The sequence below is a fragment of the Hyla sarda genome, chromosome 6, assembly GCF_029499605.1.
Source record: "Hyla sarda isolate aHylSar1 chromosome 6, aHylSar1.hap1, whole genome shotgun sequence".
Taxonomy (NCBI): domain Eukaryota; kingdom Metazoa; phylum Chordata; class Amphibia; order Anura; family Hylidae; genus Hyla; species Hyla sarda.
Genome location: NC_079194.1, coordinates 59,352,810 through 59,380,076, shown reverse-complemented (window position 1 = coordinate 59,380,076; position 27,267 = coordinate 59,352,810). Strand labels below are relative to the sequence as shown.

The window sequence follows — 27,267 nt, the reverse complement described above, 5'->3', positions numbered from 1 at the left end:
AGGGATAGCAGGTGAGGACGGCTTCATGTTACTTTTTTAGGACATTGCGTGTACTGTACAGGACCCTGAAGAAGCTCCTGCCCTCTACATAGACAGTGATTTACAGCTCCCAGCAGATCTTTCTTATTTTTATATGTAAGGATTTGCTTTATCTCTATTATTTATCTACTTATTTTTCTTTAATCCTCACTTTTTTCTATTTTTGGATGACATTTTGGTGGCTTCAGAACCAATTACCAGGTTTCCATAGAGTTATGGTCTCAACATACAATGGATTTAACATACAATGGTCGTCCTGGAATTAATTAATATTGTAACTTCAAGGACAACTGTATCTGGTGAGGGGTGGGATTATACAGTCAGGGGGTGTGTATTAGGCATACACGCCCCTCAATGTACAACATACACATCCCCTAACTGTATAACCCCGCCCATCACTTAATAGGCACGCTCATTATTAAAATTAAGTTCACGTCCATCTGACGGATTCCCTGAATTGTCAGACAAACTATAAACCCCCATATCTCAGGAATGGAATGGCGTATCAAAAACTGTAAAAAGTGTGTGATCAGGGAGCCCTGAGATATTTATGGAAAATGCCATTTTTTTCCGCTCTTTTATAAAGAAGAAACTGAAAGAAATCTATTGCGCTGGATTTTCCACTTCTTCCCGATTACCGTGGGCATGTGCGCCACTTTTAGCATTTGGTTTAATAAATCCCTGTGCCCTGTGTGCCTCCAGAAGAGTAAAGATTTACTAAATATCCAGTGTATTATCCAATATCTAATTTAAAATAATTTGTTTCCAAAAGAACTTTAGAAACATAGAAACAAGTGACTTAAAAAAATAAAAAAGGGAGATATTTATACAATAAACAACATAAAGAAAATTAAATGACATCTGCATGTATGACAATATCACTTATCCATTGACATGCAATATATAAACTTTTTTTTTTTCCAAAATAGTTTTTTTTATTAAATGTTTAACAATTTTACAACAAATAAACAAAGGATTATAATTATGCAGGACATGTACATTCTTTTTTTTTTTTTTTAAAAAGGCATTCAACCATGGGCGAAGGCCCTATATAATCCTTCAACAACGACAACAGCGTACAAATAATAAATCAAACAATCAAACACGGTAAAACCATGATAACATTATCGCAAATTAGAGGGAAATAGTAGTCTACTATATGCAAGAAATGTCTATAGAATATTATTTGCGATTGTAAGGAAGTTCTGATGAAAGAACAGTCATAGCTAAAATACTATTTGGTGGTGAATGGGCTTCCTCTCTCGGGGTCCGAGGAAGTTCCTAAAGCTGTGCCTGAGAGAAAGTAAAACCAATAATTACCCGCTGTCTATGCAGTATGAAGACAGGGACCATTGACGCCATCTCATTGACGCCATCTCGTGGCAAAAGAAGAAAAAGTCTACCCGCTCCCCTTGCTATAATCTGTTCATAGGCGAAGGTTATGTGAATTTTGAGCAATGGTGTGTCTAGGTTGGGAAGAGTTATGTTTTTCCATTTGCTCACTATGACAATTTTTGCTAATATACATATAATACAGAATAAATCTTGACAGTCTCTTGACAGGCTGCCTAAATTAAGGAAGAGTAAAACTGATTGGGGAGACCAGGGGACTTGTCTCCCAAAAAGATCTTATAGCAGCTGTTTACAGGACGACCAAAAGGGCTGTATTAATGGGCAAAACCATAAAATGTGGGCCAGGGTGCCTTGGGAACCGCAGCCCCACCAACAGCGGTTCGAGGTATCAGGATATATTTTACTGAAAAGCCCTATTAATAATCTTAAACGCTCCCTGCCAATCTTCTAGAGAACAAGTGTAACCAAGCTCTTGTTCCCAGAGTCTTAAAGGGTAGGACCTTGAGAATGTCTCCACCTGAAGCAGTCTTTGGTAATATGATTTTAAGCCTTTCGGGGTTGATGAGATTAGCTTGATCCCTGTGTTATCCAGAGGGGTCGTCCGGCCCACCAAACTTTGGAGGAAACTGCGGATTTGTAAGTATTTAAAAAATTTCTGTTTATCTATATGATAAGTGGATAAAAGGGGACTATTTAGGAGTCATCACAAAGATGTTGTACATGTGTGATCCCATTGGTAATCCACTTAGTGAGATCAAGATTGGGGATACAGCAATACATAAACTTTCAAAGTGAAAGACACTATTGAGCGAGTATGGAATCCTTGGATGTCTTCTTTAGGCCATGTTCAAACTATGGAATTCTCGCGGGCTGAATTCCGCGAGCGTAGTTGCTTCGGCGCTAGGGCCGCGGGGCACTGAGCTGTCACTATTGACGGCTATGCAGTGCTCGCGGAATACGTGCAAAGAATGAACATGTTCTTTCTTTGCGCGGAACAATTTCAGCGGCAGAATTGTCCGCAGCGGAAATTCTGCAGTGTGAACGGGTCTCACGGAGACCCATTCACACTAATGCTCGCGGAGTTCCGCTCGTGGAATTCCGCAGTGTGAACATGGCCTTATACTGTCTAAATGTTGGCCACTCTATGTTTCAGGGGCTCCTTGGGATTGTGCCTTATTGTGATTGCTGTTCTTTTATTTTTCTTGTACTGGACCCTGTTATTGGTTTTACCTTGTGTATTATATATATATATATATATATATATATGTTTCGGTATATAAAGCTTCACTCTTTGAAACATAAATTTCAAAGAGTGAAACTACTTTTTACTGTGGAATTTTTTTACAGAAAAGCTGAGGATAGTTTCACTGAATGTTCAGATCTACATCAGTTCACACTCCAAATCTGTGGCATCCGCAGGTCAACCTTGGATTTACGGTGTGAAAATACACCATGGATTTTAATCCAACGTGTAAACATACCTTCCTTGTACATTCTTTTATCTGTTTCCTAGCAACTGATGAAAAATCGTGACAGATCGTGCTAACAAAATATTAGATGCTAGTGCAAAAGTCTATTTAGCCAATTTAGATTGTATACTTTCCCTGAAGCTAGTGTTTTTATTCAGGATGACCAGGATTTATACCCTCCTGGAAAATATAACTTGCTCCTGATTTTGCCATCAGGGCGGATCTCTAAAAGATGGACTAAAGAAGAGGCTTCTGAGCAACTGCAATCTGCCATTAGGGGCAAAGCTAGAATGTGCCCAATAAGGAAACTAAGCATATAACCAACCTGTACCCACTGCAGTCTGCAAGATGATGTGGAAAAAGACACATGGTTCTGCAATACAGGGAGATCAAAATGCGCCCCCCCCACCTAAAAAGAAATGGTACCAATGAAACATATAGAACATCCCGCAAAAACAAGCTCTAAATAGAAAAAAAAAAAAAAGTTATGGCTCTTAAAATGTAAAAAAAGAAAAAAAAAGTACAAATTTGACTGTAACCATATTCTAAGTCCCCACAGAGGAGTATCCGTCTGCAGAGCAAGACCCGGCGCCATAAAATCCCATTGTGATGGGTATTGCACTAGACATGGGTGCCATGGAGTCAAAGCAGGAAGATCCATCTCATAATGCATATTCCATGGGGAGTGCGGAGAACGGGCGCTCCGAAAACTATTCTGCCACCAAATTCAAAATGAGTAAATATGAGAAGGATTACAACCCTGAAAATAAAAATATTTCATTTATACCACATGGTGAACTCTGTAAAACCAAACCCCTGAAAAAAATATCTCTCTTTCCCCCTGCTGATGCCAACCCCCTCAAAAGTTTTATGAAATATAATTCATTAAAAGTTCTCAAAAAACACAGACAATTTGTATGCTTATATGACTTCTGCAGGCAAGTGATAAGGTACAGTAGAATCTCCCTTAGTGGACACCTCCCAATAGGAGATATCTCCCAAAAGCGGACAGCTTTTAATTCCCCAGCAGAGTCCCATAAGACAATGTATTTGCACCTTCCGAATAGGGGACAATCCCAATAGCGGACGCGGACACAACTTAGGGGACAAAACACTCCCAATAGGGGACAAAACACTCCCAATAGGGGACAAAACACTCCCAATAGGGGACAAAACATTCCCAATAGGGGACAAAATGCTCCCAATAGGGGACAACAAGGCCTACCTGCCAGCCCTACCTTGTACACAGTGGGATACAGCAAATACATCAGTAAGGGGCCCAGGCTCCCAGGGGCCCAGTCCCTTGTTGCACCCCCCTGCACAGAAGCAGAAGACCACTGCTTAAACAGTGGTGTCCTGCTTCTTTTTTTCCACCGGCCACATAATTCGCCGCCCCCCCCCGTGCCACTTTATTCCTCCTGTGCTAAATCATCCCCCTCCTTAATAACCCCCCTGTGCCATATAATTTCCCCTTAAACCTCCCCTGTGCTATTTCATTCCCCCTTTAATTACCCTTGGTGCAAAAATCATATCCCCCCTCTTTACCACCCCCTGTGCCATTACATCCCACCTGTGACATTTCATCCCCTTTATCCCCCTGTGCCAAATAATCCCCTTCTGGCACAGATGGGATCAAAAGGAAATTATGTGGCACAGGGGGTAAGGGGGGGGGGGGGGGTGATTTGGCACAGGGGAAATAAAGTGGCACAGGATATAAAGGGGGATGACATCGTACAGGGGATTAAAGGAGAACTCTGGAATATAAAAATTGTCACCCATACTGTCGGCAGTAAAAAAAATAAAGATGTACATACCTTCCTCCGCTCCCCCGGGGCCTCCGGTAACCGGCTCCAGTCTCCGCCGCGATCCACTTCCTGGTTGCCGGTGGTCGGATGAATCATACTGCGCTCTGCCAATCACCAGCCGCAGCGAAGTCCGACTCGGCCGGCGATAGGCTGAGCGGCAGTGTGAAAATGCTTCAGGACACAAAATTCTTCACTACACCGGTACCTGCGGCCTGGGCCGAAAATGTCACACTGCCGCTCAGCCTATCGCCGGCCGAGTCGAGACTTCACTGCGGCCGGTGATTGGCTGAGCACAGTATGACTCTCCGACCACCGGCAACCAGGAAGAGGATCACGGTGGTGACCGGAGTCGGTTACCGAAGGCCCCGGGGGAGCGGAGGAAGGTATGTACATCTTTATTTTTTTTACTGCCGGCAGTATGGGGGACAATTTTTATGTTCCGGAGTTCTCCTTTAATAAGGGATAAATTTAATGGCACTGGGAGATTCTACATCTCTCAATAGCGGACACTTTTCTATTCCCCGTGAGTGTCCGCTATTGGGAGATTCTACTGTAGTAAAAAGCTGCCCCCTGCTGCTCAGACTGTGGCCTGATACCAAGCAAAGCTAGTCCACTGCCTTCTAACTCACAGAGAACACCAAAAGTGTCCATCTTTTCTGCTGGATTCCTATAAACTGCATGCAAGCCCCTTGCAGATAAACAAATAGGAATGCATTTATATTTTTTTCCTCTTTCCTAAATGTCTAGGTAAGAGCTTTCTAAACTTTTCGGCGGAGATTAATCAAGACCTGTGCAAAGGAAAAGTTGCCCAGTTGCCCATAGCAACCAATCAGATCGCTTCTTTCATTTTTCAGAGGCCTTTTAAAAATTTAAAGAAGCATTCTGATTGGTTGCTATGGGCAACTCAGCAACTTTTCTTCTGGACAGGTTTTGATAAATCTCCCCTTTCATGTTGGTGACACCCTTTTTAGACATGCATAATTTGGTGACACACTCCTCGCCGTTCCGCCAATTGCAAGTATCGCATCCCGCAACACACAACGTGATACTAGTATCAGCACTACAAAAGTGGCTGCTACCCCCCTGTGCCATTTCATCCCCTCTTTTTTTCCCCATTTGTTTTATTGAAACAATAAAAAAAACACTGGTTACATGGTCAGATCAGTAATACAGAAGGAGAAAAAAAATTAAGGCATCAATATAAGGCATTGGACTGTATGTACCATCATGAAAAGAATGGTCAATCTGACCGTAGAGGTGCAGATACTACACAGATGAGACTGGTAACAGTGGCATAAAAACAAAGAACATACCAAACATATCATGTATAGGTACATAAAACCAAAACCTCCGTCCGCCCTGACCCGCCAACATCCCAGTACTTGGTAACTTAAACAAAAAGTAGTAGTCCAAGCTGCCCGGGGAAGATATAGAAAAGAAAATCATCAAATAAAAGGGGGAGAAACCACAAATCATACATTGATCATGGGGATGGGTACCTAAGGGATCAAGGAGAGTAGGCTCCGTATTTCAGCAGGAGGAGTACACTGGGTAAGGGGAGAATAGCACCAATCACCCCACACCCTATACAATTTATCCAGACATTTCCTATTTTTGTAGGCAATTTGAATGAACTGGAGAGTTGCGTTAATCAGCTTCTTCCATTTTGAGCACCTCAGGGGTCTGGGGTCCATCCATCAAAGAGCCACTGTTTTGCGAGCCATAAAGAGAGATTCTCTTAGTAGAACATGGACATGATGAGGCCATACCTCCTCATCCAGGACACCAAATAAGCATAGGAAAGGGTCACAAGGGGTGCAGGTTGTACAAAAGTGGCTAAGAGCTGTAAGACTTCTGTCCAGAACTGCATAATATAAGCGCAGTCCCACATAAGGTGCCAGAAGTCCGCTCTAGGTGCATGACAACAAGGGCATGCCGCCGAGTCTGAACGACCCATTGATAACAATCTAACCGGGGTAATGTAGCTATAATGGATAATATATAATTGGATCAACTTATTGTTGACCGCTGGAGAAACCATGGTGCGAGATGCCTGAACCTCCTCCCACTGTTCAGCAGACATCTCAGGGATATGATGCCGCCAGCGCCTTTCAGCTGGTAAAGGATTTTGGTAAATTTTGGCCATTTAGGTACAGGGCAAGCAGCATGTTCTAGACTGTAAAGGCATTTAGGGAGAATAATTAATTTAATTAAGTTGATGTGACCTGCCACAGCAAAGGGAAGGGAGCTCCAGATTTTAAATTTGGCTCAAATATAGGGGAGTAAGGGGAGTATATTAGATTGGAAATCCATGGAGGGGTCCCTATTACTGTAAATACCGAGGTATTTAAAGGACTGGACAACTGGCAGGCCACATACTACCGAAGGCCACGCTCCCTCCAGCAGAGGTATGAATGCAGATTTCGTCCAGTTAATGCACAGGCCGGAGAAAACCCCGAACTGGTCCATCAAACCGGTCTAGGTCTTTGGCCGGGACATGAATAGAACCAGGTCATCGGCATACAGGCCAATACGTTCGTCCCCACCCCCAAATATTCATACCCACATAAACAGTTTCCTGTCGGATGAGAAGCGACATGGGCTCCACCGCCACCGCAAACAAAAGCGGCGACAGCGGACACCTCTGCCAGGGAAAAGGGAAGGGAGCAGACACCATTAACCAAAACCTGAGCCATGGGAGACTTGTAAAGGATAGAAATCCATTTCCGAAACACTGGTCCGTAAACCAAATCTACACAATACCACCTGTAAGTACCCCCACTCGATGGAGTCAAAGGCCAAGTCTCCCCTCAGCACAGTACCCGCCTGATGTTATCTGAGGTAGATTTGCCGGGCATGAAGCCTGATTGGTTGGGATGGATGATAGTAAGAATTACTAGATTTAACCTATTGGCTAATACTTTAGTGAGAATTTTATAGTCAAGGTCCAAAAGGGATATGGGTCGATAGGACCAGCATTCCATGGGGTCTCTGTCTGACTTCAAGATGACCCCTATGGTGGCATCATATAGGGGGGAGGGGGAGCCTATACGAAAAGCAGCTGTATACATATCATTCAGTACCAGGAGTATCTAAGATAAACCTCTATCGCTTTTCACGCTCCACCACCCGCTTTTCCCGTGGCCATATCCTTAACAGCCTGCTGCAGCTCCAAAAGGAAGCTTGGGGCGTCCAAGAATTTACGATGCACCTCAGATAATTTGGGGAATTCTATTTGTAGGCATGTAACTGAATGGGATCATATTGCACTTTATAACTATATAAGTCAACATAAAAGGAAGAAAACTGGAGGGCACTATCGGCATTGTCAATAATTGTGGATCCATCCGAGGCCCAAAAATTCAGAATCACCGTTGTAGCAGAGTTTTGGCAAACTAAATGAGCTAAAAGTATACTAGATTGGTTACCATGTTCAAAGTAGTGTTTCTTGGTAAAAAAAAAACAACAACTTTCTATTCATCTTTTCATTTAAATGAATCATATAATGGTGACCTGCCGTGAGCCAGGCCACCTTATTGGCCTCAGATGGATGTGCCACATACAGTTCTGAACACCTCAACTGAACAGCTCAACTTCCTTTCTAGGACTATCTCTTTTAATAGAAGAAATGGAAGAGCGGAGACATCCTTTCAGATAGGCTTTCAGAGTTTCCCACACAAGAGGAGGGTGGGTATCATCAACATTAGCATGTAAAAACACCTGTATCTGATCAAGAATACGATCAGAAGATCCAATAAGGTCTAGCCAAAAAGGGTGTATTTTCCATCTGGAGGGGCCAGGGGCAGGGCCTAGAGATACAGACAGTAATAGAGGGGAGAGGTCTCTACGGGGTCTATAAGTAGATTAAAATCACCAAGACAAATAGTTTTAGCATTGGGGTAGTCAGTAGCAAATACAATTGCTATATGTATAATGTGGCTGGGGGTGGCACATATAAGAATAGTAAAACATAGGGGACATGATGTATAAAGATATACAGTAGTCCCTCAAGTTACAATATTAATTGGTTCCAGGACAACCATTGTACGTTGAAACTATTGTATGTTGAAACCATAACTCTATGGAAACCTGGTAATTGGCAAATCACAGGAAAAAGTGAGAATTAAAGAAAAACAAGTAGATAACTAATACAGATAAAGCAAGTCCCACATATAAAAGTAAGAAAGATCTGCTGGAAGCTGTAAATCACTGTCTATGTAGAGGACAGGAGCTTCTTCAGGGTCCTGTACAGTACACAGTGTCCTAAAAAAGTAAAATGGAGCCGCCCTCACCTTGTGTCCAAAGGAGAAGCTAACCCCGGCACAGGTAAAAAGTACAGAACATGTAATACCTCCCTGTACTGTAGGGGGCACTACCAGACAGGAATTCAGTGCATGCACTTCAGGAATACAGGGGTTTTACCAGTGAAATGCCCATTATGATTGGTCGATTTTTCCAGCCATTGACACGTTTCACAGATCAGGACTGTCCATAGCATTGTATGTTGAGTTTGGTTTCTAGTTACATTGGTCCAGAAAAGACCATTGTATGTTGAAACTATTGTATGTTGAGGCCATTGTAAGTTGAGGGATCACTGTATCTACCATGTGGATCTTTACGGGTTGCTGTGGGATACCATCTAAGATCTGTGCACTGGAACAGACACTCCCCGGGAAAAGGAGGTGTGGAAGGATTGCAGAGACCATTGTACCCAGGGGCGAGAAACCAGGTGTTTCTTAACAGGGGTGAGATATAATATGTGGGTTAGAGGCACGTATTTGATTAAACACAGGAACCATCTTCTTAGGGGAACCTAGAAGGAGAAGAAAATCGAGGCGAGAGGAAAAGGAAGAAAGGAGGACTGGAGAATCAGATCCAGCATATACACAGGAAGGGTAATGGAGGAGGGGGAAGGGGCAGATCCGTCCATGCGAACTAGGAGAAGTGGGTATGGGCTCAGCAATCAGGAGCGGAGGGTTTCCAACGGGGCAAAAACAAAAATAAAATATGCAGAAAAAGTAACAAAAAGTAAGAGGGGGCCCCACTCACGATCACTAGGTCCACAGCACACTGGAGTCAACACTCTGGTTCAGGGTAGCGGAGGCATTAAGCAGCCGATGTAGAGTCACTGAACGAGGGAAGATACCGTGCTGGGGGGTCAGTCACCCCTCCAGAGACAAGTCAGCCACTCGTCCGTCTCCTGTGGCGATGAGAAGAACAGGGCCCGGTCACCATCTACGGTGTGCGCGATAGGCCATGAATTACAGGATTCCCTTGGCACGAAGACGGCCCTTCACTGCAGCAAAGGTGGCCCTCCATCTAGGAAAATCTGATGAGAAATCGGGGAAGATGGACACCCGAACATTGTCAAAGGTAAGGTCAGGAATCTTTTGCGCAACAGCACATTCAAGAGCCAGGAAATGAATGGTCTCGGCGGGGCCCCAGAAATAGGAGGCCAAGCAGGGACACCGTGGGCCCTTTCCACTGCAAAAGGTGGTTGAGAGAATCAGGAAAGAGATCTCCAAGCCACCGTTCCATAAAGGCACTAGGATTCTGGCCATCATCCCGCTCCGATAGACCTATCACCCGCAGGTTATTCCAGCGTAGCCAGTTTTCGAGGTCATCGTTCTTTTGCTTAGCCAGTTCCATCTGCGACCTAAGGGCTGCCAGGGATTCAGGTACGGGGCCTACCCTGTCCTCAACTGTGGAGATCCGGTCCCTCAGGGTCTGAAGGTCATGAAGCAGTCCCACATCGACTTAAAGTTCCTCCAGTTTGCCCGTGAGAGAGGTATTAGAAGCTTGGATGGCAGAAAGGAGAAGTTCACTCACTTCTTGGAGGGTAAGCTCCTCTGGTTCATTTTGTTTGTTGGCCCGCGCAAACTCTCTAATCTTCTCCGCAGCAGATTTATAAGATTTTCGGGCTGGATCGAGTTTAGGGCCATCTTCCGTGCTTTGGCCCTATTTCTGGTAGTACAGTAAGCCAGGATGTGTAGCCAGGATGAGGAATTAGCAGGCTCAGAGCGGGAGCATTCACATAAAGCGACCGCTCATACCAAGCACCAGGCCACGCCCCCCATTTCATTCCCTCTTCATCCTCCCCTGAGCCATTTCCCCCCTTCCCCTTCATCACCCTCTGAACCATTTCCTTCCCCCCCTTCTGAATCACAGGAAAGTACATGGAAGGACTGTACAGTGTTCAAATAAAGCTAGGGTAATAAATGTCGTATGAGCGTGTACTCCAGCTAGAGATTTCCTCCATCCGACATATGTTTGCAACTTTAAGTAACCTGTGTGTGGCAGTAGGCGGGGCTGATTGCCTCCAGTGAAGGGGAATCAGGCATTTGGCCGCTGAGATAAGGTGTGCGAGGAGGGATCGCTTATGCAGAGAGTTCTCCTTGTCAGGGAGGCCCAGAAGGACTAAGGACGGGGTAAGAGTAACCGTGCGGCCTAAGATATCAGTAGTAAGCCTCTCTATATCACTCCAAAATGGTAGTATGTTCGGGCAGAACAACCATATGTGTGAGAAGGAGCCACGTTCGGTGCCACATCTCCAGCATTTAGAAATGGGCGACAGGCCCCAATGGTGAAGGAGCTCAGTGGTCTTGTACCAGCGCGTGAGTAGTTCCCTTTATTTTTTTGAGCAGTGTATTAATGTTACAGAATAACAGCACAGTGCTACATCCAAACACTTGGAAAGGACAGAAGGCGCCTATATCATCCAGGACTCACCTTTGGTGTGAGAAGCTCCATCACCAGGGAAAATGTAGGAGTCCTCCAGCTTAGTGATGTCATACAGACAAATGCACAGGCCAACATTATACACAACCTGGTCAAAGAAAGAAAGTAATCAATACAAACGATTCTGCTAGGATCACACTTCCTGCATGAGAATTTACCACTGAACGTTTATAAACAAAAAAAATAATATATCTATAAAAAAAAACTGCTGAACATGCTAACACAGGAAAAATCTGAGGAAATTAAAGGAGATATCCAGGATTGAAAAACTAATCCCCTATCCTAAAGATAGAGGATACGTTTCAGATCGCGACCTCTTGGACCCCCCGTGATCTCCCGTACAGGGCCCCGGCTCCCCGGCCAGTCAGCGGGTGTCGACCACCGCATGAAGTGGCGGCCAACATGCCTCCTTAATACAGCGCTATGGCAGAGCCGGAGATTGCCACGTTGCGGCTCTGCCATAGAGTTGTATTGAGGGGGCGTGTCAGCTGCCGTTTCGTGCGGTGGACAACACGCCCTCTGTTCAGCGAGCTGCCGGGGCCCCGTACAGGAGATCGCGGGGGACAGCGGTTGGACCCCCCGTGATCTAATCTCTTATCTCCTTTAAAGGGATTATCCAGGAATAAAAAAAAAAAAAAAAAAGGGTTGACCGCACCACCCACGTCCTCAGGTTGTGTGTGGTATTACAACTTAGCTCCATTTATTTCAATGGAATTGAGCTGCAATACCACACACAACCTGAGGAGAAGGGGGTGCTGTTTTTGAAGAAATCTGATATTTTTCTAATATTGGTTAACACTGCCACCATAATATTGGATAGCCCTGGTTAATCCAGCCACCGAAATTCATTATTACACTACAAGATTTTGTTATGTGTTTTGAGACGACCCAAAGATGAATGTCCACCTATGGGGCTATTTAGGACAGTGGTTTCCAAACTGTGGACCTTGAGATGCCTCGAGCCAATGGCTGCCCAGACATATTGGTTGTAATTTTCCAACAGCTGAAGGTCCACAGTGTGGAGGCCTAGGGTCTAGTATAAAATTCGACAGTGCGAACGGAAAATCAAAACTGGATTATACTTTGATGAAAATATTGTTTCATTTACAAGCAAAGATAAACAGTTGATTTCTACCAAAAACAGCACCACACCTGTCCTTGTGTTGTGTGCGATATTGCAGTTCAGTTAAACTGAAAAAGTGAATGGAACCAAGTTGTAATACCACAAATAACTTAAAGACTGGTGTAGTGCTCTTTTTGGGAGAAATGTCTCTGTTTTTCTATTCCTGGATAACCCCTTTTATGGTCTATTCACACGTACAGTATCCTGCGCAGATTTGATGCACATGATTTTCTGCTTCAGATTTCAATGTAAACTGAATGACTGAACACAGCTTCAAATCCTGCGCATCAAATCTGCGCAGAATACTGTACATGTGCATAGACCCTTAAAGGAAAATTTTCAGCTGCAATTCATGTTCAAAGCTGCTGATACTGTTGGATCGCTGTTAGGACCAGAAGACACATGGTATCTTTCATATATCTGTCTGTGCCTCCCTAATGTAGAAAAATGCTTTTAAACTCTGGTGCCAAGTGTCAAAGAGGCGTTCCCACTAGGGATCGACCGATTATCGGTTTGGCCAATATTATCGGCCGATAATCACGATTTTGGGCATTATCGGTATCGGCAATGACCTTGCCGATAAGCCGATAATGCCCCGCCCCCACTGCGATCGCCCCACCGCGACCGCCCCCCCGACCAGCGTCGCACCCCCCCACCGCACCGGCCCGGCCCCATTGCCTCCCCCCATCCCCGGTTTTATAATTACCTGTTCCCGGGGCCCACGCTTCTGGCTCCTACTGCGCCCTGCGTTACGCTGTGCGCAATGACGAGTGACGCGACGTCACCGTCAGTGCGCACAGTGACAGCTCAGGAGGACGCCACCGGAGCCAGATGTAGAGTGGACCCCGGGAACAGGTAATTATAAAATCGGGGATGGGGGAGGCAATGGGGCCAGGGCGGTGCGGTGGGGGGTGCGGCGCGGCGGTAGGGGGCGTGCAGCAGTGCGGCGGTGGGGGGGGGGGGGCGGAGGCGGTGATAGGACTCAGGAGGACCCCCGGACCGGCAGGGGGAGAGTAGCGGGTGGCGGCGTGCGGTCTATGGCACTGTAAAAGCCACTGCAGTGCATTGATTTAAAGCGCCCGCTTTAAATCAATGATCTGCAGCGGTGTCGCAGGGGGATAAACAGCCGATAACTTATACCGGAATATCGGTATAAGTTATCGGCTATCGGCCCTAACCTCCACCGATTATCGGTATCGACCCTAAAAAAACGATATCGGTCGATCCCTAGTTCCCACACTTAAGTGCCTAGGGCTGTAAGGCCTCCCAGGTCCTCCTTCCATCCCTGTTCCTGCTTGACTGACAGCCAGCTTGAAACTGGGCCCATTTTCTACATCTCACACCTGCCCACGATTTGTACGTACAGCAAAGGAACGAGGTTTGGAAACAGGCCTTGGCTTCCATCTCACTGTCTATCAGGGATGAGAGGGGGAGGGAGGAGGCTTTTCAGAGACTTTTAACCTTATTTTATTTGCAGGTGAGGGTCATCTGTTTGTATCTAACAGCAGCAATTTTGGTTAAGGATAATCAAAATACTGAATTTTTCATTGGGATAAGTGACAGTATTTTGACACTTCTCGTATCCACACAATAGGGAATAAATGTCTCATGGCAGGGGGTCTGACTACTGGTACCCCCAATCTCCTGTAAGGCGTCCTGGCATGACACGACCTCCCCATGCATCTCTATGGGGGTGTCGGAGCTACACAAACACTGTACTCTGCTGTCTTCGGACCCTCCACGATCAGACACATATCCCCTATGCACAGGATCAGCGTTAAAACGCTGGAGTAGCCCGTTATCCCCTTTACGGTTTACTTTGTAACACCTGCTTCAAGTTTAACACAAAGTCGACACTTGCTGATATTAGGCTTTCTTATTTTGATATTTTCACCATTTATTTAGCATTTTATTTTTATCTTTTACCTTATTGGCCAATTTCTTGTTTAGTTCTTCAGCAATTGAGTCATTTAATTTGCGTTCAAACTGCCATGGAGTCGTCCGCACCGTGTCCACCATCTCTACTATGACAAACATAGTGGAAGCCGAAGCGTACTGCAAATAAAGAAAAAAAAAATAACACAAAATGGCATCTGTCAAAATATTTAGGCACAGAAATACATTTATTCAATTTCTATTCACATCACATTTTTCTGATGTTGGCGAATACGGTGCAGAACTATATACCTGCAGTGTGAAACATCCTGTTAGTGACATAAAGCTGTGTAACACAATTTGCGTAACTCCAACTGACATTAATGGGAGGTGCGCAAATGGTGCAGCACCGGGAGCTACACTGTTCACATACCTCTGAAAGTTACATAAACAGGTCATTGTTTGCGCAACTCCTATTAATGTCAGTGAGTTACAAACATTGCAGAAGAAAAACCAATACGGCTGTTTTTGGCACCTGACAATCTCTGCCAGCCACAAACAGGCTATGGTGGCCAAGTGGCCATATTTTCCATCGGTTGGAAAGAGAACAGTAATCTGTTCTCTTTGATTAAAAATACGTGGACACAGGAAGAGACTAGAAACCTTGAGGCGTTTCTGTTTCCTAAAATACTTTGGGACAGAACATCTTTGGAGTGCAAAAATAGGAATAAGAAATAGTACACTATGAAGGAAACTGCGGACATATTTTCTGTTAGCTTAACGAGAGCGTGTAACACGGCAGATTCATAAGGCCCTCGGCTGCCATGACAACCCATCGTCACCCCGCCATCAAATCCCAGGGCAGGCCATAGGGTGACAGAGGGATATGTTGGGTGACTATTGACAGTGGCCCCTTTGTTGTTAAAGGGGTACTGCAGCTTAAATTAAAGGGGTACTCGGCGCTAAACATCTTATCCCCTATCAAAAGTATAGGGATGAGATGTTATATCGTGGGGATTCCGCCGTTGGGGACCCCTGTGATCTCTCCTGCAGCACCCCCGTTTTTCAGCTGTACAGAGCGAGGAGGGGAAAGTTCATGAGGGGGCGGAGTCGTGACGTCACAATACTACGGCCCCTGCACCGCCCGTCATCAGCCACAGAGCGATCCTGCTGCAGGAGAGATCGTGGGGGTATCTTTTTAAGATGGGATAAGATGTTTAGTATCAGTTTTTTAGGCCCGATACCGATAATCGGTGGAGGTTAGGGCCGATAGCCAATAACTTATACTGGAATATCTGTATAAGTTATCGGCTATTTATCCCCCCGCGACACCGATGCAGATCATTGATTTAAAGCGGGCGCTTTAAATCAATGCACTGAAGTGGCTTTTGCGGTGCCATAGACCGCCGTCGCCGCCACCCGCTTCTCTCCCCCTGCCTGTCCGGGGGTCCTGAGTCTTATCACCACCACCGCTCCCCCCACCGCCGCACCGCGACCCCCGACCCGCCGCACCGCGACCACCCTCCAGGTCCCCCTGCGATCTCTGGAATGGGACCTGCCACTCAGAGAGTTGCGCATGCAATAGACGGCATGCACTCCACTGATTTCTATGGGGGCTCTGAAGAAACCAGAGTCCATCACTCACGCATCATCGGCGCTCCCTCAGAAATGAATGATGAGTCCAAATACAGGAAATGAGGGTGGACAAGCAGGGCTCTGTACACTGAGGACAAGCAGGGTTCTATACACTGAGGACAAGCAGGGCTCTGTACACTGAGGACAAGCAGGGCTCTGTACACTAAGATAAAACAGGACAATGCGCACTGAGGCACTATAAAATGCTCCTGGCTCATACAGCAGGCTGATTGACAAGCCAGGAGCCCGCACAGATCCCTGCTTGTCCCGCCCTCACTTCCTATATTTGGACTCCTCATAGAGACACACAGGCAATAGCTGCAGGGACAGAATTTTTTCACCCAAAAATATACACAATATTACAAATATACATATAATGGTATTATCTACATTATATAAAAAGTTTTAGTTCACAACAATTACACTTTATCGCGAGGGTTGTCCACAAGGAATTGCGCATGGAATCTGCCTTGCAGCACACTCCCATTTCCTTCCATGGGTTCTGGTAGAATACAGAGCATATTCAATCCTTCACAGAATCTGACAAAAAAAAGCCCAATGGTCATTGGAATTTTGACACTTGTTTCTACAGCTAAACGCCACAGAGATAAGCACCAAAACAACCAGCATCATTTCTGCTTCATTCACCACAGAGAAGAAAGGACGTGGATCCAGAAAGGGCGCAGAAAGAGCGAAGAATATTTTTTCTGTGAATTCCGTAGTGTGAACAAGTGTACACGTGTACGACAGATGGTGTCAAGGGTTACACCAGTGTTTTCCAAACAGTGCCTCTCCAGCTGTTGCAAAACTACAACTCCCAGCATGCCACCGGCAACTGCACCGCTTTTGATAAATCTCCCCCTATGTACATAAAACAGCCATATTACGTCCACAACAAATACCATGCAAAAGTACAATGGACGTGTTTCAAGGCATAAAACAGCTGTCTTACATCTAAAAATGTTTGCAGAATTTTTGGTGCAGACATTCTGCAGCTAAAATTCCACAAAAATATAAGTCATGCATGAATTTACGGAATTGCGCTGCAGAAGCCCATTAAAGTGAATGAATTTGTTTTTCACAGCAAAATGCGGATTTTGTGTAAATTTTGCAGGGATTCTGCGCAAAATTTAAATGGAAACTGTCAGAGATAAAAACTTTTCATATGTTGTAAAGCATGTATAACCAATAGGTTTTGCAATTGCTTTCACTAAAACATTTTCAGTATTTCATACTGAATAAGCCAGTCAAACAACTGCCCCCCCTGCCTGCTTGGGCACATACTAGTCCTGCTGTGTCCATGCATCATCACCTATGTCATGGACACACTTCATGATTGACAGGTCTGCAGATCTAAAGCTGCTGTTATTGGTTCCCTCACTGTCTGTGTTTACTTCACAGTCTCCTGTGTGAGAAGGGGGAGGGGTGGGAGTACACTGCTGCCTGTGAGAAGGGACGGGAGTACACTGCTGCCTGTGAGAAGGGGCGGGAGTACACTGCTGCCTGTGAGAAGGGGCGGGAGTACACTGCTGCCTGTGAGCAGATGATGAAAGAAGCTGGGGACTGAATTGAGGATTTTTTGTTTAAAAAGTAAGTGTCCCTGCATGTATATATGTGTGTGGATATATATGTATGTGTGTAAATCTGTCTATGTGTATATCTAATACAGGGGGACTACAATCATATGCTTCCAGCTGTGGCAAAACTACAACTCCCAGCATGCCTGCAGAGTCAAATAATGTGTGGGCATGCTGGGAGTTGTAGTTTTGCAACAGTAGGAGCAACACTGCTGTAAATCAGAGTTTTACCAACCATATGCCTCCAGCTGTTGCAAAATCACAAATCAAAGGATGTGTGGGCATGCTGGGAGCTGTAGTTTTGCAAAAGCTGTAAGCACTACTAAGAGTGTTGTGTAGGTTTCTTTGTGGGATTTAATTCCCTACAATTTATTTTCCACGGTATTTACTAAGGTTTCCCTACATTTTCCATTTCCCTACACTTTGCTTTTTTTACACATGCTCTGATCTGTAGGGTTTTCCTCAGCTGAAATCCACCACAATTTATGTGGATAACTTATTAAGTACGTCCGCTGTCACGCCCCCTTCCCATAGACTTTCGTTGAGGGGGGCGGGCGTGACGTCACGAGCGGGCGGGCGTGACGTCACGAGGGGGTGACCTCGAACACGGAAGCCCGCACACAGCGTTCGGAGTAATAAACTTCCGGACGCTGCAAACGGAGCTCCGGAAGGCAGGGCAGCGGAGAACCCCTTTAAGCGAATTAATTAAAATCCCTTTTCCCCGTGCTCTAAGCATTCATGTGAAATTCAGCAATTATTTTGCAGAAATTCCGCATCTATGCAGAATTTCTGCCATCTGCATATAGTCTTAAGGGCCCTACACTTGGGCATTTTATTTCTGGATCTGTAGAACAGACATAAGTCCCAGTTTGACAGCTGTCACCTGCGTAACACAAAAACATAGCCATATTACGCTTGTAAAACTGACCCCTGATAATTTTCATAAACCTCTCCTAGCGTTACGTAAGCGCCCTCTAGTGGCAGGGACAGGCAGCCAGAGTGACTGTTTTCAATCTATGTCTAGGTAGCAGGTCAAAAATGGCACCACTCCTGCCCACGGATTGGACTGGTATTACAACCACATTCACTGCAAAGGAGCTGAGCTGCAATACCACACACAACCAATGGACAAAGGTGGCGCTGTTTCTTACATTTCCAAACCTGACAGCAAAAAAACACTTTGGCACCTGAGGGTATGTTCACACTGTGGAATCAGACAGAAATAGTCTGCTTGGAAATTTCCATAGCAGCAGAGTCCCATTGTTTTCAAAGGGATTCTGCTGCACTGTGCACACTGTGAAATTTCCACGGCAGAAACATCTGCCGCAGATATTCTGATTCCGGCCTCCAACATGTTAATTCTTTCTGCGGAATTGCTCGGAAAAGCATCGCGGTTTATGGAGACGCCGCAATTCCAAGCTGCACTGGCACTGGCATGTTCTGCCGGCACCTGCTGTTTGCGGAAGGTCTGTCAGAAAATTTTCCTGGCGGACATTTCGCAGTGTGAACAAACCCTAAATCTCAAATTTAGGAGCTAGAAGATATATTTTTTGATGGAGCTAGTGATTTTATATTGCGCCAAAATTATCTACTATTTTTGCGCTATTTTCATATCACCTGCACTGGCTTCATCTTTTGTGCCTCTGGGGGGGGGGGGGGGGGGGGGGGGCGCACAAATGACTTGTCGCTGCACCGAATTTATCACCCATTTTTTGCACTAGCCAGGGGTGTCCTGTCATTGGCGCAAAAGTGATGTGCGCCACATGCCATAAAAACGCAGAAGAAGACAATAGTTTCCTAACTATGTGGGCCTCCAGCTGTTGCAAAACTACAACTCCCAGCATACCCGGACAGCCGTTGGCTGTCCAGGCATGCTGGGAGTTGTAGTTTTGCAACAGCTGGAGACACACATTTTGGAAAACACTGGTGTAACCCTTTAAGGTCGACACAGTTGGTGGCCTAGGCTGTAGGAGATGCTTTCTGTTGCCCATGGCAACCAAATTCCACTTTCATAGGCGAACTGGGAAATGAATTGGTTGCCATGGGCAACTTCTGCTCTTCTCCAAAAAAAAAAACAAAAAAAAACTGCAACTCAAAAATGACAATGGAGGAAAAAAACCCTGACAAGAAGTGAAGCCCAGACAAGAGCTGACTGCACACAACGCCTCCATACCTGCGGTACCGCAGCCTCCAGCTACACGTGAGAGAAGCTTCATGTAGACACTAGGTCCTAGGAAGTGAAAGGACCTGTGATGATGTCATGGTCATGTGATCAGTGACTGGAGTGGGAGGAGTCAGGGGGCAGTGTGTTTTGCTGTACACACACAGGTTACACACATACAGCTCTGCATTATGCTGGTTATACACTTACACTGCTCTGCATTATGCTGGTTATACACTTACACCGCTCTGCATTATGCTGGTTATACACTTACACTGCTCTGCATTATGCTGGTTATACACTTACACCGCTCTGCATTATGCTGGTTACACACATACAGCTCTGCATTATGCTGGTTATACACTTACACTGCTCTGCATTATGCTGGTTATACACTTACACTGCTCTGCATTATGCTGGTTATACACTTACACCGCTCTGCATTATGCTGGTTATACACTTACACCGCTCTGCATTATGCTGGTTATACACTTACACCGCTCTGCATTATGCTGGTTATACACTTACACAGCTCTGCATTATGCTGGTTATACACTTACACTGCTCTGCATTATGCTGGTTATACACTTACACTGCTCTGCATTATGCTGGTTATACACTTACACAGCTCTGCATTATGCTGGTTATACACTTACACAGCTCTGCATTATGCTGGTTATATACTTACACTGCTCTGCATTATGCTGGTTATACACTTACACTGCTCTGCATTATGCTGGTTATACACTTACACTGCTCTGCATTATGCTGGTTATACACTTACACTGCTCTGCATTATGCTGGTTATACACTTACACAGCTCTGCATTATGCTGGTTATACACTTACACCGCTCTGCATTATGCTGGTTATACACTTACACAGCTCTGCATTATGCTGGTTATACACTTACACTGCTTTGCATTATGCTGGTTATACACTTACACTGCTCTGCATTATGCTGGTTATACACTTACACCGCTCTGCATTATGCTGGTTATACACTTACACCGCTCTGCATTATGCTGGTTATACACTTACACAGCTCTGCATTATGCTGGTTATACACTTACACCGCTCTGCATTATGCTGGTTATACACTTACACCGCTCTGCATTATGCTGGTTATACACTTACACTTACACCGCTCTGCATTATGCTGGTTATACACTTACACAGCTCTGCATTATGCTGGTTATACACTTACACCGCTCTGCATTATGCTGGTTATAGACTTACACCGCTCTGCATTATGCTGGTTATACACTTACACCGCTCTGCATTATGCTGGTTATACACTTACACAGCTCTGCATTATGCTGGTTATACACTTACACCGCTCTGCATTATGCTGGTTATACACTTACACCGCTCTGCATTATGCTGGTTATACACTTACACCGCTCTGCATTATGCTGGTTATACACTTATACACTTACACCGCTCTGCATTATGCTGGTTATACACTTATACACTTACACTGCTCTGCATTATGCTGGTTATACACTTACACCGCTCTGCATTATGCTGGTTATACACTTACACAGCTCTGCATTATGCTTGTTATACACTTACACCGCTCTGCATTATGCTGGTTATACACTTACACTGCTCTGCATTATGCTGGTTATACACTTACACAGCTCTGCATTATGCTGGTTATACACTTACACAGCTCTGCATTATGCTGGTTATACACTTACACCGCTCTGCATTATGCTGGTTATACACTTACACCGCTCTGCATTATGCTGGTTATACACTTACACCGCTCTGCATTATGCTGGTTATACACTTACACCGCTCTGCATTATGCTGGTTATACACTTACACCGCTCTGCATTATGCTGGTTATACACTTACACCGCTCTGCATTATGCTGGTTATACACTTACACAGCTCTGCATTATGCTGGTTATACACTTACACCGCTCTGCATTATGCTGGTTATACACTTACACCGCTCTGCATTATGCTGGTTATACACTTACACCGCTCTGCATTATGCTGGTTATACACTTACACAGCTCTGCATTATGCTGGTTATACACTTACACCGCTCTGCATTATGCTGGTTATACACTTACACTGCTCTGCATTATGCTGGTTATACACTTACACAGCTCTGCATTATGCTGGTTATACACTTACACAGCTCTGCATTATGCTGGTTATACACTTACACCGCTCTGCATTATGCTGGTTATACACTTACACCGCTCTGCATTATGCTGGTTATACACTTACACCGCTCTGCATTATGCTGGTTATACACTTACACCGCTCTGCATTATGCTGGTTATACACTTACACCGCTCTGCATTATGCTGGTTATACACTTACACCGCTCTGCATCATGCTGGTTATACACTTACACCGCTCTGCATTATGCGGGTTACACACATTCCGCTCTCTATTATTCAGGTTACACAGGGCTCTGCAGCTTATACGTTGCACACAATGCTCTGCATCATGCTAGTTATATACATATACAGCTTTGCTTCATGCTGGTTATACACAGCTCTGCTTTATGCAGGTTACACACTCCCAGCTCTGTATTATGCAGGTTACACACACAGCTCTGCATCATGTAGTTTACACACACAGCTCTGCATCATGTAGGTTACTCACACATCTCTGCATCATGTAGGTTACACACACAGCTCTGCATCATGTAGGTTACACACACAGCTCTGCATCATGTAGGTTACACACACATCTCTGCATCATGTAGGTTACTCACACATCTCTGCATCATGTAGGTTACACACACAGCTCTGCATCATGTAGGTCACACACACAGCTCTGCATCATATAGGTTACACACACATCTCTGCATAATGTAGGTTACACACACACAGCTCTGCATCATGTAGGTTACACACACAGCTCTGCATCATGTAGGTCACACACACAGCTCTGCATCATGTAGGTTACACACACATCTCTGCATCATGTAGGTTACACACACAGCTCTGCATCATGTAGGTTACACACACAGCTCTGCATCATGTAGGTTACACACACACAGCTCTGCATCATGTAGGTTACACACACAGCTCTGCATCATGTAGGTTACACACACACAGTTCTGCATCATGTAGGTTACACACACATCTCTGCATCATGTAGGTTACACACACATCTCTGCATCATGTAGGTTACACACACAGCTCTGCATCATGTAGGTCACACACACAGCTCTGCATCATGTAGGTTACACACACAGCTCTGCATCATGTAGGTTACACACACAGCTCTGCATCATGTAGGTTACACACAGCTCTGCATCATGTAGGTTACACACACAGCTCTGCATCATGTAGGCTACACACACAGCTCTGCATCGTGTAGGTTACACACACACAGTTCTGCATCATGTAGGTTACACACACATCTCTGCATCATGTAGGTTACACACACACAGCTCTGCATCATGTAGGCTACACACACAGCTCTGCATCATGTAGGTTACACACACATCTCTGCATCATGTAGGTTACACACACAGCTCTGCATCATGTAGGTTACACACACAGCTCTGCATCATGTAGGTTACACACACAGCTCTGCATCATGTAGGTTACACACACAGCTCTGCATCATGTAGGTTACACACACACATCTCTGCATCATGTAGGTTACACACACATCTCTGCATCATGTAGGTTACACACACAGCTCTGCATCATGTAGGTTACACACACAGCTCTGCATCATGTAGGTTACACACACAGCTCTGCATCATGTAGGTTACACACAGCTCTGCATCATGTAGGTTACACACACAGCTCTGCATCATGTAGGTTACACACAGCTCTGCATCATGTAGGTTACACACACAGCTCTGCATCATGTAGGTTACACACACATCTCTGCATCATGTAGTTTACACACACAGCTCTGCATCATGTAGGTTACACACACATCTCTGCATCATGTAGGTTACACACAGCTCTGCATCATGTAGTTTACACACACAGCTCTGCATCATGTCAGTTACACACACATCTCTGCATCATGTAGGTTACACACACATCTCTGCATCATGTAGGTTACACACACAGCTCTGCATCATGTAGGTTACACACACAGCCCTGCATCATGTAGGTTACACACACAGCTCTGCATCATGTAGGTTACACACAGCTCTGCATCATGTAGGTTACACACACAGCTCTGCATCATGTAGGTTACACACACAGCTCTGCATCATGTATGTTACACACACAGCTCTGCATCATGTAGGTTACACACACATCTCTGCATCATGTAGTTTACACACACAGCTCTGCATCATGTAGGTTACACACAGCTCTGCATCATGTAGTTTACACACACAGCTCTGCATCATGTCAGTTACACACACATCTCTGCATCATGTAGGTTACACACAGCTCTGCATCATGTAGTTTACACACACAGCTCTGCATCATGTAGGTTACACACACATCTCTGCATCATGTAGGTTACACACACAGCTCTGCATCATGTAGGTTACACACACAGCTCTGCATCATGTAGGTTACACACACAGCTCTGCCTCATGTAGGTTACACACACATCTCTGTATCATGTAGGTAACACACACACAGCTCTGCATCATGTAGGCTACACACACACAGCTCTGCATCATGTAGGTTACACACACAGCTCTGCATCATGTAGGTTACACACAGCTCTGCATCATGTAGGTTACACACATCTCTGCATCATGTAGGTTACACACATCTCTGCATCATGTAGGTTACACACACATCTTTGCATCATGTAGGTTACACACACATCTCTGCATCATGTAGGTTACACACACACAGCTCTGTATCATGTAGGTCACACACACAGCTCTGCATCATGTAGGTTACACACACATCTCTGCATCATGTAGGTTACACACACACAGCTCTGTATCATGTAGGTCACACACACAGCTCTGCATCATGTAGGTTACACACACATCTCTGCATAATGTAGGTTACACACACAGCTCTGCATCATGTAGGTTACACACAGTTCTGCATCATGTAGGTTACACACAGCTCTGCATCATCCAGGTTACACACACATCTCTGCATCATGTAGGTTACACACACAGCTCTGCATCATGCTGGTTATACACATATAGCTCATAAAGCAGGTTATGCACATATACAGCTCTGCATCATGCTGGTTATACACTTACACAGCTCTGCATCATGCAGATGATACACATGCACAGCCATGCATTTTGTAGGTTACACAAACAGCTCTGCATCATATAGGTTGCATACCGAGCTACACACCATGTTGGTTGCACACACAGCTCTGCATCATGCAGGTGATACACTTATACAGCTCAGCATCATTTTGGTTATACACATATACAGCTCTGCATCTCTCTAGTGTTACACATATTCAGCACTGTATCATCAGGGCCATTTGAAGAATTTGGGGGCCCCAAGCAAAATAGACTTGGAGGCCCCCACCCCTCCTTGATGTTCACACACGTTATGCTCTAGGGCCGGCGTCAGGACGTAGTAACGCCGGCCCTTGAATTCTGGGAGCATGATGTGAGCGAACGTCAATACAAGGCCCCCACATCAGGTGCAGTACAGTTCCCCCCACATCAGGTGCATTACAGTTCCCCCCATATCGGGTGCAGTACAGTTCCCCCTCACATCGGGTGCAGTACAGTTCCCCCCACATCGGGTGCAGTACAGTTCCCCCCACATCGGGTGCAGTACAGTTCCCCCCACATCGGGTGCAGTACAGTTCCCCCCACATCAGATGCAGTACAGTTCCCCCCACATCAAGTGCAGTACAGTTCCCCCCACATTGAATTCTGGGAGCATGATGTGAGCAAACGTCAATACGAGGCCCCCACATGAGGTGCAGTACAGTTCCCCCCACATCAGGTGCATTACAGTTCCCCCCACATCTGGTGCAGTACAGTTCCCCCCCTACATCGGGTGCAGTACAGTTCCCCCCCACATCGGGTGCAGTACAGTTCCCCCCCACATCGGGTGCAGTACAGTTCCCCCCACATCAGGTGTAGTACAGTTCCCCCCACATCAGGTGTAGTACAGTTCCCCCCACATCAAGTGCAGTACAGTTCCCCCCACATTGAATTCTGGGAGCATGATGTGAGCAAACTTCAATACGAGGCCCCCACATGAGGTGCAGTACAGTTCCCCCCACATCAGGTGCATTACAGTTCCCCCCACATCGGGTGCAGTACAGTTCCCCCCCACATCGGGTGCAGTACAGTTCCCCCCCACATCGGGTGCAGTACAGTTCTCCCCCACATCGGGTGCAGTACAGTTACCCCCCACATCGGGTGCAGTACAGTTCCCGCCCCCCCCCCCACATCGGGTGCAGTACAGTTCCCCCCCACATCGGGTGCAGTACAGTTCCCCCCACATCAGGTGCAGTACAGTTCCCCCCTCATCAAGTGCAGTACAGTTCCCCCCACATCAAGTGCAGTACAGTTCCCCCCTCATCAAGTGCAGTACAGTTCCCCCCACATCAGGTGCAGTATAGTTCCCCCACAGACATACAGCCTTCTACCATATACAGTGTATGGCTGGAGGCTATATGCTTGTGTACTGCCCCACTTCAGTGCTCCGACCACCGCTCCTCCAGTCCAGCCATAGAAGTAGGTCCCGGGACTGGAGGAGCGGTGGTCTGAGCACCAAAGCTGACGTGCTGCTGGTCACTTACCATGCTGGCCAACGCGCGTCTTCCACCTCCATGTTCCGTTCCTCCGTTGCTATGGGCACACGCACCGGACGTCAGTGACGTCATCTCCTGGCGGCCCCTGCTTTTTTAAACTTAAAGGGGTTCTCCGGTGCTTACACATCTTTTCCCCTATCCAAAGGATAGGGGATAAGATGTGTAAGCACCGGAGAACCACTTTAATGCGGGGCCGCAGAGAGTTGACAGGACACAGAGATGTCCTTAATAGTGATGGGAGATCCGCCACTGCAGGGCAAGCTCTGAGCACCAAGCAATTGCTTGGTTTGCCTGTCCTGTAGCGACGGGCCTGTGCATCATACAGGTTATACACGTACACAGCTCTGCATCATACAGGTTATACACGTACACAGTTCTGCATCATACAGGTTATACACGTACACAGCTCTGCATCATACAGGTTATACACGTACACAGTTCTGCATCATACAGGTTATACACGTACACAGCTCTGCATCATACAGGTTATACACGTACACAGCTCTGCATCATACAGGTTATACACGTACACAGCTCTGCATCATACAGGTTATACACGTACACAGCTCTGCATCATACAGGTTATACACGTACACAGCTCTGCATCATACAGGTTATACACATACACAGCTCTGCTTCACGCTGGTTTTATACACAAACAGCTCTGCATCATGCAGGTGATAAACTTCCACAGCTCTGCATCATGCAGGTTACACACAGATCTACATTGTGTGGACTGTGCACGGTGCAGAGCTGTGTGCATGTGGGAGTTGATGCATATG

At 45.7% G+C, this 27,267-nt stretch overlaps 1 protein-coding gene across 1 annotated transcript in view; it reads right to left on the bottom strand.

Annotated features, from left to right (window-relative positions):
* The window catches only part of POLR3H (RNA polymerase III subunit H), a 30,509-nt gene extending 10,626 nt beyond the window's left edge, over positions 1-19,883 (bottom strand). Inside the window, exons 1-3 of the mRNA XM_056523850.1 lie at positions 19,788-19,883; positions 14,454-14,582; positions 11,396-11,492 (exon numbers count right to left, since the gene is read on the bottom strand). Coding sequence (XP_056379825.1) covers positions 11,396-11,492; positions 14,454-14,564 — 208 coding nt within the window. The 5' untranslated portion in view covers positions 14,565-14,582; positions 19,788-19,883. The remainder of the gene's footprint in view (positions 1-11,395; positions 11,493-14,453; positions 14,583-19,787) is intronic.
* Between the last annotated feature and the right edge of the window lie 7,384 nt (positions 19,884-27,267).